Source organism: Dermacentor albipictus, chromosome 4 (genome assembly GCF_038994185.2).
Source record: "Dermacentor albipictus isolate Rhodes 1998 colony chromosome 4, USDA_Dalb.pri_finalv2, whole genome shotgun sequence".
Classification (NCBI taxonomy): domain Eukaryota; kingdom Metazoa; phylum Arthropoda; class Arachnida; order Ixodida; family Ixodidae; genus Dermacentor; species Dermacentor albipictus.
Genome location: NC_091824.1, coordinates 141,949,516 through 141,962,520, shown reverse-complemented (window position 1 = coordinate 141,962,520; position 13,005 = coordinate 141,949,516). Strand labels below are relative to the sequence as shown.

General features: G+C 45.0%; 1 protein-coding gene across 6 annotated transcripts in view; it reads left to right on the top strand.

The window, feature by feature from the left end:
• LOC135915433 (isatin hydrolase-like) overlaps positions 1-13,005 on the top strand; it is a 358,063-nt gene that overhangs the window by 342,240 nt on the left and 2,818 nt on the right. For all 6 annotated transcript variants that reach the window (XM_070537693.1, XM_070537691.1, XM_070537694.1 and 3 more), the window contains one exon: positions 3,071-3,315. In XM_070537693.1, the coding sequence (XP_070393794.1) occupies positions 3,071-3,315 (245 nt within the window). The remainder of the gene's footprint in view (positions 1-3,070; positions 3,316-13,005) is intronic.

Below are 13,005 nucleotides of genomic sequence, written 5' to 3'. Positions count from 1 at the left end.
ACCTAAGCACTTATAATTTGTGAACGCGAAAGCATTAATCTACAACTAAACGTCGCTGAGCTGTCTTTCAGGTTATGAACTCCTCGCGGGCAAGCGGGCTCGTTGAGACTCTTGGCCAACGGTTTAGACAAGTGGGTAAGACGCTCGGCTTCAGAGTGTGGGATCGTGGATTCGAAACTCACTACAGCCAACGTTTTTTTTTTTCTTTTCTTTTGAATTTCTTTTCTGTTTTAATACATTGATTTCATTAAAAGCGATTACTGAGGCGAAGTTTGAACGCAGGCGAGCGCTTGCGCGGACAAGGAACGCGTGGATAACACAGGCCTCCGAGAGCGATGATGACGTGGCGTCGCGGCGATGCCCTCTCCCCTCTAGCAGCAGCAAGTGTGCGCTTTCACCCGCTCTGCTGCGTCGAGGCGCACACATGACGTGGCGTCGTAGCCAGTGGGAATCTATAGGTGCCGTTTCGCTGCTACAGACGCAGGTTTTCTCGCTCAATGGACCATTTGACGCTTTCTCATCAAAAAAGAACAGGAAGGTGTTCACAATATGGAAGTACACTCGGCCACAAGATTTTGCGGAACACGAAATATGAGACAAAGCTGAATATCTGCGCAGCTTCACAACGCAGTCTAGTATCGGAATTTGCAGCCCCTTCCATGTATATGTGAACAACATTGCGATGTTCGGTTTTACTGACTACTGTTACAGGCTGATCGGAAATCGAAGGTTTTCCAAGATCCTGTGGTCCGTAAACTTTTGTGGTCGCAAGTGGCAAACAGCCCACTCTGTGACTTCTGCGAGCATGCAACGAAACAATCGCCCACCTTCTTTGCGAGTGCCCTCGTTCCAACCCGCAAAGAACAGCCCTCTCAGCCAGGCTAGACCAACTGGACAAGCGCCCAATAACGAAAACCAACATCCTTGGAAACTGGCCGAGGCGAACACAAGCGCGAGCCGCTGTGAAGGCGCTGCTGCGTTATTTAAAGGACACCGGACTTTGTGACAAATTGTGATTGTACACTGTGGGACGTAGGATGGGACGTTGACACTGTGTAACGCTAGGAACGCCTTCGCAGTCTGCGTAACTGTGCCCTCAGAAATAGTTCTGTATTGTGTGCGTGCTTTTCCTTCTTATTCTTTTTCTCTCTCTCACCTATCGCATCCCTTTACCCTCCCCCGGTACAGGGTAGCCAAGCGGAAATAATCTCTGGTTAACTTCCCTGTCTTTCCGTTTGCCTTTCTCTTTCTCTCTCTGTGCATACTGGCCGATGAATAGCAGAAAGCACAAGAGTGCTTGTGTGGCCTTTTGATGTGATGATTAGTCCCACTGCGATGACTGTTACTATGTTACTCGAATTCTCTTCTTTTTCTTTAGTATTTCTTTTAGTTTTTGACAAGAAATTGTAGTTTACGAGCAATTGTGTGTTATTATTTGTGCCTATGAATATTGTATACAGTTTGTACAACGTTGCGGCCTATTATCTGCGAGCGCTGCAATCATGTCTAATTTTTCTTTTCTTATTTACGGAAGTGCGTTTTGAAGAATTCCCATATATCAGTGTACCTGTTGTATATTGAAAAGATTTATGAACTGATATGAGTTAGCCTGTAGTTGCGTTAAACCGTGCTGTCTGGCCGGCGGACAAGCACTATGTGCTTAAATTGGCCAGCAAATCGGAAGTGTATGAATATCCTGCAAGTTCATTTGATTTTGATATTAATTAAACACAGCGGAGAATTGGCGTCATCCCTACTTACAGTACTGCTGGAAGTGGCATAGGGTGTGGCTGGTAGTTGGCTTTACGTCAAAATAGCCCCAGGCTGCGGCGTCGGCCATCTCTATGCGAAACGCGTGGGCATTGGTGAACGTCCGTGTTTAGAAAATATCAACGCATTCACTATGGATGAAGAAGTGAGTGCCCGAGCGGGTGTGCTCCAGTTCGCCTTCTATTGGATGAACTAAATTCAAAAAGTGCAACAAAATATTGATCATTTCAGGACTTTTTACAGAGGGAAGGTATTAACGGGCAGATTGCTGTTCTTTTCAGGTCATTGCTTATTGTTTTTATCTTTTTTAGTCCTTGAATGCAGTGCCAAACCACGTCAATGCTGAATGTGTGCGCGGCTTTAAGCAAGTGCTAAGCTTAATTTCCAATCCCACACTCGGAGTTAAGCCATGTGAAAGATTGCATGTACTAATCATGCGAAGGGCAATGCGCCGTACACGGGAGCACGCAAAAGCTGTCTGCCCTAAAATTAGGTGAGAAGCTGCTATAGTGTGAACAGTTCCCGTAGTATTCACAGCATCGTTTAGGGATCTCCCGATTCGAGGCTACCAGCCTTGACCGTGAGAAAATTGGGCTATTTCTTTCGTTTGGTTACCTTTATGTTTTATGGCTTTGTAAACATCAATAAATAACAAAGGGTCCCAGAAGGTTCGGTTTGGTAGAATGCGAGTCGCGCGTTCAGTGCGTACCCAAACACCTGACGGTATAGTCAATCCGGCATTCTTTTGTATAATGCCGGCTTCTGCGGCCACTCAGAAGTTTCATATTTTTTGTGTACTTCGGTGACATTCGAAATCTTTTGTTGCTTGCTCAGAAATATATTTTCTCGCGCTCTGTTTAGTCGGCGACCGTCAGGCATCTAAAGCAACTATTGTCACAATCAGTGCCGCTGCCTACATATACGCGTCTGACAGGTGTTAGGGCTTTCTCACTTCTCATAATGATTCAAGCGCGCATACCGCTATGCCCGAAGTTAAATACAGCACGCGCGTGTCGAAGGAAATCCGTATGCAACTCCTTCCTGCACCCGGCCAGCCCGCTCGCTCTCCGACTATGTAGTAGCTAGGTCCAAGAACACGGCAGGAGCGCACCACGGCAGCCAATCCACCTGCACGCACGCACACACACAATAATAAGAATAATGATAAAAAATAAAGAAGAAAAAAACTCGTATCTTGTTCGTGACTTGTGGGAAGTGCTGTGACATAACAATCGAGAACCGCGTCGCTGCTCAATCTGACGTCTCCATCCTTCGTTGTTTTCTCTTCTCGGTCCTCCAGTGCCGGCTTTTCCTAGTCGGCGCGCTCCCACGGCACCGGCGGCTGCGGACGGCGGCTGCGTGTCCCTTGCTCGTGCTGGCCGCGTGCGCGCTGGCCGTGCGACAGGCGGCGTGCCAACCGAGCCGCTCCATGGGGCCCAAGCTGGTCGACCTGTCATACGTGTTCGACAAGAACACCGTCTACCCGTCCCCGGCGGCAAACTTCTCGCTGGACGTCCGCTACCGAAAGACCAAGCACGGAGTCCGGTAAAGAGTACGCAGGCACTGCAGCGACAACGGCGGTGGTGCACATTCGGTGTTTCAGCCGAATTCCTTAACGTTCGGAATAAAAACAGGAACAGCGCCGCAGAGGACGAGCGATTAAAAGCACAGGACAGCTCGTCCTCGCTCGTCCTGTGTTGCGCTGTTCCTGTTTTTTAATCTGAAGATGAACCAACCAGCCCCTTTGAACACACTGCTAATGTTCATTAATGTTCCTGATTTTTTTTTTTACTTGCCTTCTTCCTATCTTCAATTTCAATGTTTCTGTCCGCTCCTTCCCGAAGAGTTGGAAGGCCTTTGTGCCCTTTCTGACCCATACGAAACCACGAGATTGTAGGGAAAGAAAGCTTCGCTTTAATAATAATTGAAACGTTCATTGAAGCAAGTCAGTGCTCGCTACTTATTCCGAGACTCACACTAGCTTCAGGATATTTGTCTGCAAACTAGCGGCGAAATTTTTTGAAACGTCAAATAATTTCGCCACAGGATTGCGCACGAATATCTCGAAGATATTTCGAGTCGCAGGATAAGTAGCAAGCTTTGAGCACTGACTTGCTTCAATTCCATAGTTGGAAGTGTTCCCAAAGGTTATCAGTAAATAGTTAATAAATGACCTTTCCTATAGTTCAAAAGTTAAATGGTGATTTATCACACAATTTCCCGACGACACACTATTCGCAAACGCCAATAAAAAGAACTTTTTTTTTTTACTGAGAGAGAGCGAAAGAAACAAGCTTTAATGATATGCTGGAGATGGTTAGCCTGGCTGTTTGCCTGACATGCTACTCCAGGTTTATTTTACTGCGCTATTTCTTTCGTTTGGCTACTTGAAGATTTATGGCTTTGTAGACATCTGTACACAGCAACGGGTCCCAGAAGGTTCGGTTTAGTAGAGTGCGAGATTTACCGAACAATTTAAACAACTTTGTATCATTCTCTGGAACACACGATATAAACATAGAGAGTGCTAAGAAAACAATATCAGTAATATCACAGTGGCATATATAGCATATACTTTACTGTCTGTGCTTTTACATATATTTCAAGACATAATAACGACTGATCGTTAGTGAAAGCTGTGTTTTGTTTGTCATAAGAAGCTTCGTTCGACTCCTTCGCTCTGTTCATTCCCCCTTTTAGTGACGCATCACCATCGCTCACTCCAACACACCTTGCACTAGGTGCAAATGCCGCCTCTGTATATTATTCAACAGGAAATTTTAGTGTAGCCACTATTGTATTACCCGCCATGGTGGCTTCGCGGCTATGGTGTTGTGCTGCTAAGCACGAGGTCGCAGGATCGAATTCCGGCTGCGGCGGCCGCATTTCGATGGGGGCGAAATGCAAAAACGCCTGCGGTCCCGCGCATTGGGGGCACGTTAAACATCCCCTGGTGACCAGAATTATTCCAGAGTCCCCTACTGCGGCGTGCCTCATAATCGAATCGTGGTTTTGACACGTAACATCTGAAAAATCCAATTCACTAGTTTATTACCAAAGGTTATAATTACGTATCAGTACTGAATCCGGCCTGCGACAGGCCACTAGAAGAGGATAAATGTCTAAACGAGGTGCGTATCCCCCGTGCATGGTAAGAGGTAAGGTGTGTGTGTGTGGTATATATATATATATATATATATATATATATATATATATATATATATATATATATATATATATATATATATATATATATATATATATATATATTGATAAAAAAGAGTACGACTTACGTTGAATTAGACAGTATATTTCGCTGACGTTTTGGTTGGTGGACCAGGCTTTGACAAAGACTTTGACAAAGGTTGGTCCATCACCCGAAACGTCAGGGAAATATGCTGTGCTAATTCAACGTACGTCGTACGCTTTTTCTTCATTTTACTACCGGGGCCAGCGTGATTTCCTCAGCAAACAGCTTTATATATTTATATATCGCCTTACTGACGTCGTTCTTATGTGGGCTGCTCAGCTCACGTTCATCCGGGGCACTTCGGAAGGATATCTCGTACCGAAGACTGAGCTTCCTCGCAAGCGCGGGTTAAGTGCGCGCGCCTCTATCACCGAACGCAGGAAAGACGCGTCTGAACCAACTTCCACGAGACGGATGAAGTAGCGTATTTCTGTCGTCCGAGGAAAAGAAAGTCTGCCGAGTGTTCCGGGAGATCGCAGTCTGTAGTGTAGCGAGATCCGACGTTCAGTTTTGGTTTTCTCTTACTTTTTTTTTATCCTGTGACCTTTAAGTCAGCTCCAGTTTAGCGCCCTGTAGGAAGCTCCGCGCTCCTACATTTTCGGAAGACGACGAGACCTGCAAAACGCTTTTCACTTTCCTCAAAAAAAAAAAAAATATATCTCCTATTTCAAGTCGAAGTAACGCTTCCTATACTCTCGTCTTCACGCCTAGTTTTCTAGGCCGTATATAATGGCAGATACGGCGTTTGCCAACTTCCGTCTTTATCCGTCCGCAGAGCGTTGCACCGTTTCGAGTCGGTAGAAGCGCTTGCCTATCTCGTTTATTGCCTTGATCGGCATGATGTTATCTCCTGGACTAGTAGCGTTTAAACAAGTTTTTTTTTTCTTTTTTTTTAAGAAAAGGTCGCTTCCATCGCAATTGTTCTTTCTGTGGTGTGCAGGGGAGAGGGGGGGAGTCGTCTCTACCGATGTAGAACCTAAAAAGAAAAAAAAAGAGAGACCGGCGTATAGTATTGAGGAAACATTTCCCGCTGAGACGAAAGTCTGGTAAGAGGGAGGTTCAGTGGGTCACGCTTAGAGGCCAGCTCTCCTCGGGCGGACGCGTCGAAAACAGCTGGATACCATCCGTAGAGCTTTTGGAAACTTCGCTTCACCAAACTGCGTATAAGAGCTCACGCTGTGCGATCGGGGCTCTTTATGTTTTGTTTTTTTTCTGTTCATAGAACGAAAAGAAAAAAGTGTGTATATGATTTTCCTTTCAAACTGCCCGGCCGCCCGTGGAAAGTTAAACGCTGGTTTCCTGGAGTCATCCAGCGGAACGGCGTGGTCGTTTCGCAGTCTGAATCCTGCCGCGATGCTCCGTGTGTGCATCGAGACCGACGACGCGAGAGCGAAACAAAAGAGAAGGCTTCGGATACTGCTGAAAACGTGCAGCCCTGATCTGCGAGAACGAAAAGCGGGAATCATCTATGCGGCGAGGAGGAAGGCAAAGAGAGGAAGGCATGACGGGGGGGAAAGTGCGAAAGCTGGACGAGGTCAAGGCAGTGACTGGGCCAAAAGGAACAACCGCCCATTCTTGTTCTCCGCAACGCCCCGGCTTGAAGAGCCAGGGAGGCTTCAACATTTCGAACGTGCGAATAAGCTCGAAACCACGCACTTCTCCAGCGCGTGTATACCGCAGTCATATCGATGCGGTGCGCGCGCTCGGTGGCGTTTATTAAACGGATCACCGACATCATATAGGTCATCATCGTGAGCACCATTGCCTATAGTGAGCGTTTCTATGTATCTCGTTTCCCCGCCACTGCGTTCAATATAGCAGACCATAGGCACGTTGCTTCGAACAACCCACTTCTCTTTAGGGACCTTCCCTGCGCCAGAAATAGATTCTAACAGAGAGCGATCAACCAAATCGAATAAGCAATTCGGATCACTCGCGTTTGTGTTTTAGATCCTGCAGAGTCACGGCTTGGAAACGCTTGCTTGCTTTGAGTAGAGCTGCGAGCCTTGAAGGAAAAAAAATGCAACGCATATAATCTACCGCATTGCACATCGCAGGCTCCCTACCACGTGGGTTAACTGCTAAAAAGTGTTCCTAAACAAAACTATCCGTCACAAAGCGCGCGTCTATAGTTCTGTAGAATGCGCCGCCAAGGCGAGCTCGGCGCCGCCTATTGAAGGTTGTTTTTTTTTGCAAGTGCAAGTGTTTTATTTTTCTTTAGATAATCATGGTTATACACATATCTGGACCGATAGCCAGGGAAGGCTGGTTTGCGGTCCAGTGACAAATTACAAAAGACAGGTCAGGCGCAGTTTTGAACAGCACAGTATTCTGGAACATGTCATGAGTTATACAGACAAGAAACATTTTGAAAATACTCGTACATAATGAACAGTTCTCGCGCAAACCGTGTGAAGTCGCTACACGACACACTTCCCTTTCACGCTGGGCGCCCAGGAGCCACGAGAGAATTTTATTTAGTCACAGCCACGAGTATGCTGCGTTTAGCATCAGCATGACAAAGAAACCAGATAAGATATTGTTTAATCATGTCATCCTTTCATATCAGTAAGGCGATAAGGACGCGTTTCATCCGATGCACTCTGCATAGGTATATAGTTGTAGCACGCGTGAAGCCAATCCTGCAGAGCTGTGGTACGCAACCCTTCAAAAGAGCCTCAAAAGCGGAACACACTTTCGCCACGATAAACGGTGCCACAAAAGCAGCGGCGAACATTAGGGGGCCGCGACATGGCGCATTCCTGGAACCAGGCAATTAACCGCGACCTGCCCGTAGGCGTGAATGAAGCCTGCGGGCACAGTTCTCAAGCCAGGCGTGGTGCAGGTTTACAAGTGAGCAACAAAGGAGCTACAAGTGGTGCCCGTTGAAATCCGCAACGACGTGGGACGTGAATACACGCTCGAGTTTTCCCTTTCACTTTTATCCTGGGTGAGAAAGGTGCGCTGCGTCATATATTGTTGTTCGCGCGGCCGTGTCATCCGAATAGGGCCAACGGCATCATTAATTAGAAAGCTTGCGCTGGAACACTTAACCGGCCTCGCCACTGGGGCACGCGATCTCCAGGCCAAGGCGCTGGTGGCTTAGGCGTTTAACAATAACCACTGGCGACCGTGCTGCCTCGTGGAGGTGGCAGTGTAGGAATTGTCCATTGTTGCGCTCACCGGCATTGCACGCAGTGCCTGGCTCATATAATTTTTCATTGACTTAATTCGGGAGGCATTAGCCGAAATTTATGCTTGAGCACTCTTATCACCACATGTATTTTCTGCGCATAGCTTATATTTTATTTTATTTTCTGCCACAGCAATGTCCTTTTTAATTACCTGGGGCAAATATCACAATTCTAGCCTTTGTTATTTTTTTTATTTTTCATTATTTAGGAATACTGTAGCCCTCACTTGAGGGCCATTACAGGAGAGGAAAAGAATAAAAAATTTACATTTCAACATTGACAATACAACATTATACATCATTGTCGAACACAAATTACAGGCAGGATGAACAAATATACACAGAATAACAGTAAGCATGTTAAAGTCTCAATTATCCCGTTTATTGTAATACAAGTCTAATAGACTACAAAATTCGTTAACATTTTGTGCTGTAACAGTGCAATCCGGAAGGCCATTCCATATAATAATAGACGAAGGGAAGAACGAGTATTCGAAACCATCAAGGCGTGTTTTATAAGGTCGTACACTAGCACTGTGGTTTAAACGCGCACTGTGTTTTAAAGGGGGGCGAATGTATGTTTCTGTGTTTATTCTTATTTGATTTCTGATTATCTGGAAAAATAATTTCATTCGTTGTTTTTCTCGTCGTGTTTCTAGCAGTTCCAAGTCACAACATTTCAACATGTGTGTTACAGAATCGGCTCTCCGATAACGCGAACAAACAAAACGTACCGCGGTTCTCTGAATTTTTTCGAGTTTATCTCGCAAGTAGAGTTGGTGAGGGCTCCAAACTGGGGAGGCGTACTCCAAAACCGGGCGAACAAATGTTTTGTACGCAATGAGCTTCAAATGTGTTGGTGCATGCTGCAACTTTTTTCTCAAGAAGAACAGTTTCCTGTAAGCCCTAGAGCAGACCTCCTCCACTTGGAGGCGCCAGCACAAGTCATGATTAATGATCACCCCTAAGTACCTAAAGCTACGTACATTCAACAAAGAGTTATCACCAATTTTATAGTCAAAGGAAGGCACAGTTTTCTTTCTTGTTATATGAGCAAACGTCGATTTCGAATAATTTATTTCCATTCCCCATTTTATGCACCAGTCATGTAAACCTTGGAGACACCGATTAATTTTCATTTGGTCGGTTGTATCTGCCACAGTTGTATAAAGCAAACAATCGTCGGCGAAAAGTTTCATTTTAACAGGTGATTCCAGAATACTGGAAATATCATTGATGTAAATCAAGAACAATAGCGGCCCCAATACCGACCCTTGTGGAACCCCAGACAATACTTCTAGTGGATTAGACATGATGTTTTCAATCCGGACGGATTGTACACGACCACTCAAATAGGCTGCAATCCAGTTCACAATGTCTGGAGCAATACCTGCGTTCTGGATTTTAAAAAGCAATTTACCATGCGGTACCTTATCAAAGGCCTTTGCGAAATCTATGCAGATGACGTCAATTTGTTCGCAGGCATCCAAAGCTAGATAAAAATCATGAACCGTCTCACTGAGTTGCGATATAGTGGATAATCCGCTTCGAAATCCATGTTGTGACGAAAAGAAAAAGTTATTGGCTTCAAGGAAAAGAGTGATATGCTTTGCTACTGCATGCTCTATAAGCTTACAGGTCACAGAAGTAAGCGATATGGGACGATAGTTGCTAACTTGATTTCGACTGCCGGATTTAAAAACCGGAATCACAACACCGCTACGCCAATCTTGAGGTAGTGAACTGGTTTCCAAGGATTTTCTAAAGATTATGGTTAAGTAAAATGACACCCATTCGGCATATCGCCGTAAAAATTCACTTGGGATCCCGTCTGGCCCGCTAGCTTTCTTCGCATCAAGCATAAGCAATTGCTGAAATATGCCAGCCTGAGTGATTTCTAGTGGGCGCATTGCGCAGGCGCCCAATTCACTGAGCTCATTGTTTCCTTGCTCTGTTCTCGTCTTCGTAAATACTGACTGGAAAAATACGTTGAAGCAGTCTGCTATTTGCGTTTTTTCCGTGATCATTTGAGACGTCAACATTGACGTCTCAAATGGAATACATTACTCCATGAGATGGTCACTACTTCTACGAGAAAACAATATGCTTAATTGAATAATTAACTTAATTAGGATAATTAAATTGTAACTTAGTTACTTTACGGCACATATTTGAATCTACGAATTGTAGTTCGGGAGATTGCAAGGTATATCGACTTAGAATGAATCCTGAGGATGGCACCGGTTTCGAGATATGCGCCGTCAGATTTGCGGTAAAAATGCACTGCTGTTCCACTTGCTTTTCTGAGATAACGCCATTTTATGCATTGAAGTGCAAAAGTAACTGGAACGCCAATACATTTCGACCTCGGACACTCAATATAAAAAATATGTATATTGAACCTGGCGTAGTTCTGAGAATTCGTTCCAAGTCCATATGCCTTGCATACTCATTATCTACAATTATTATAGATTTAAATATGTGCCGTAAGTTAATTAGTCGAGATGTTAATTATCATCATTCGAATAATTATTCAATTAAACCTTTTGATTTCTTGCAGCAGCAATGGCCGCCTCATTGAGTAACTTAGGTCAAAGGTTAGAATTGGGCTATCTGCCACAAGGAATATTTAAAAATTTTGCGCAGCTAAAGAAAAGAAACAAGAACACCCGGTATGCTATAAATATAAGAAAAATAATCTATAATAGAAGCAGTCGAGCAGAAGTTTCACTGCGTGTACAAAAAGAAAGCAGTTCATTTCCAATCTAATGGCTGTTCTTCGAGAATCCACGTCAGTCAGTGCTTGGTTGTAATTTTAGCGCCTAATCGACACTTGAATTCAGTGTATGAGAGCGCGAAGAAGGAATGTACTTCTTTATTAATTAATGACGAGTTATTATTGCCAATTAACACGACGAAAATAACGCGTAGACAATGGTACTGTCGACGGGACAGAAGATGTGTCTTGTTTCTGTTATTTTCTCCCTTCGAGCACTGTTCGCCAAGTTACTTCAGTGCATTTGCTAAAAGAGAGGGACACGTTTAATGATAGGACAGGATGGAGATGTCGGTCTTAGAACCTTGTCTCTGGCTTCCTACTCCACAAATGGGGTAAATGGATAGGCAGAGACAGGAAAAAGGAAGAGGGAGAGTTTTTTCCGACAAGAAATATTCCGGTGAAAGTAACACAATAACTCATTCCTATCTTCCTCATACTTGCGTCTTACGGCGCGAGCGCCCAGGAGGAAAGACGCGATCAAGTTTTTTGTATTACCACGCTCCCATTTCTGAAAATGCGGGACGCTCGCACGTGCACATATGCGCGCGCACACACTAACGCACGGTTGTGTCTGTCCTTGAGGGGGCGATTAACAGTGATTGCACAGCTGACAGGTCACGTAACCCGGGGCGTGTATTACGGGAACGGGAACTCCGAAAAACGGTGGTAGAAGAGGGGAGGGGGGGGGGGTTGCTGCGTGCATACTGCGATGGTGGGAATTAAAGGTGGCTCATTCGGCGCAACCTCCGAAGGGCTTTCCCCCAAGGCAAATGCCGCGGCACCTATATCACCGCATTTCGCCGCCTCACTGATTTTTTTAGGGCTACAGCTGTGTCTCCTTCACTAAAAAATGTACCGGACAGTAGCTTTGGGGGGGGGGGGGGGGGTGCGTGCGCTTAGTCATGGACTCCGTGCCTTTCCGCCTATGTTGCTGCTACGAAGAAAAGTTTATCGCTCGTGCAAGCGATATGCGATTGATCTGCGCAGTAGTAGGTCATCCCTCCGACCAGCACTCAATTGCTATATCATTGGTCGCACGCGCTTGCAAAATGCTGAAATATGTGAGATTGGTTTTCTGATATTTGGTTTAAGAAAATTGTTGACAGCTTTACGTGATGTATACGGCATGATAAAGCTCGCGTGACGACAGACGCATAGACACACCCCGTCAGGCTCTCAGGAGTTGCAGCGGTGCACCGAACTATACAGCACAAGGTGCGCAGCGCAACGAGTAGAGGAGAAAGCTGTCCTATGAGGTCTAAACCAGAAGAACAGCTTGGAGGTTGGAGCGCTTAGCACGTTCGTAATTGCTCTCGTGACCTTTTGTCTTGAGGCAGTAGCAGACGACGCATGATGTGGGCTGGAAACAAAGCACATGAATATGCGACGCCTTAGACAAAGTTGTGCGCATGCTTATGGTTCACTTCCCCGTATTAATTTTACTTCAAGTGCGTTATACTAATGTCCGCGCGGGCCTGGAATGAGTAATGAAATGAACGTGGTCGCAGCCAGGACATTTCCGGGCAGCTTTACACTTTCACTTCTTTTCATTTTCTGTCTGCACCGGTATACGGCAAAATAATTTAGAGGGATCCCTGCCAGATGCCTTCAAGGCAACATTTTCATTAATTATTATTTGAAGAAAAATAAAAGGAAGCTATTTAGACACCTATAATGGTGACAGAGTCTCCTATTCACGTGTTAGCAGTAATGGTTAATGAAGTTATTAAATAGAGGTGACGTAAAAGAAAAGCAATACATTGATCCATAAATACTGGACATGAAGCGGAAAAAGCAATAACGTTATACGAAGATGTCACTGGATACAAGAAATACGAAAGCTCTGGAATCACTTGACTGCCTAGAAAGAAAGAAAAAAGGAAAGGAACCAGCTTGAAGCTAACGAAAACTAGAAACGAATAGACCAAAGCGATTTGCTATATGCATGATTAACCTTTTTTCATTGCTGAATAGGTTTGGACTGCTTTCTCAATACTGGATGCCTCAGTTAGT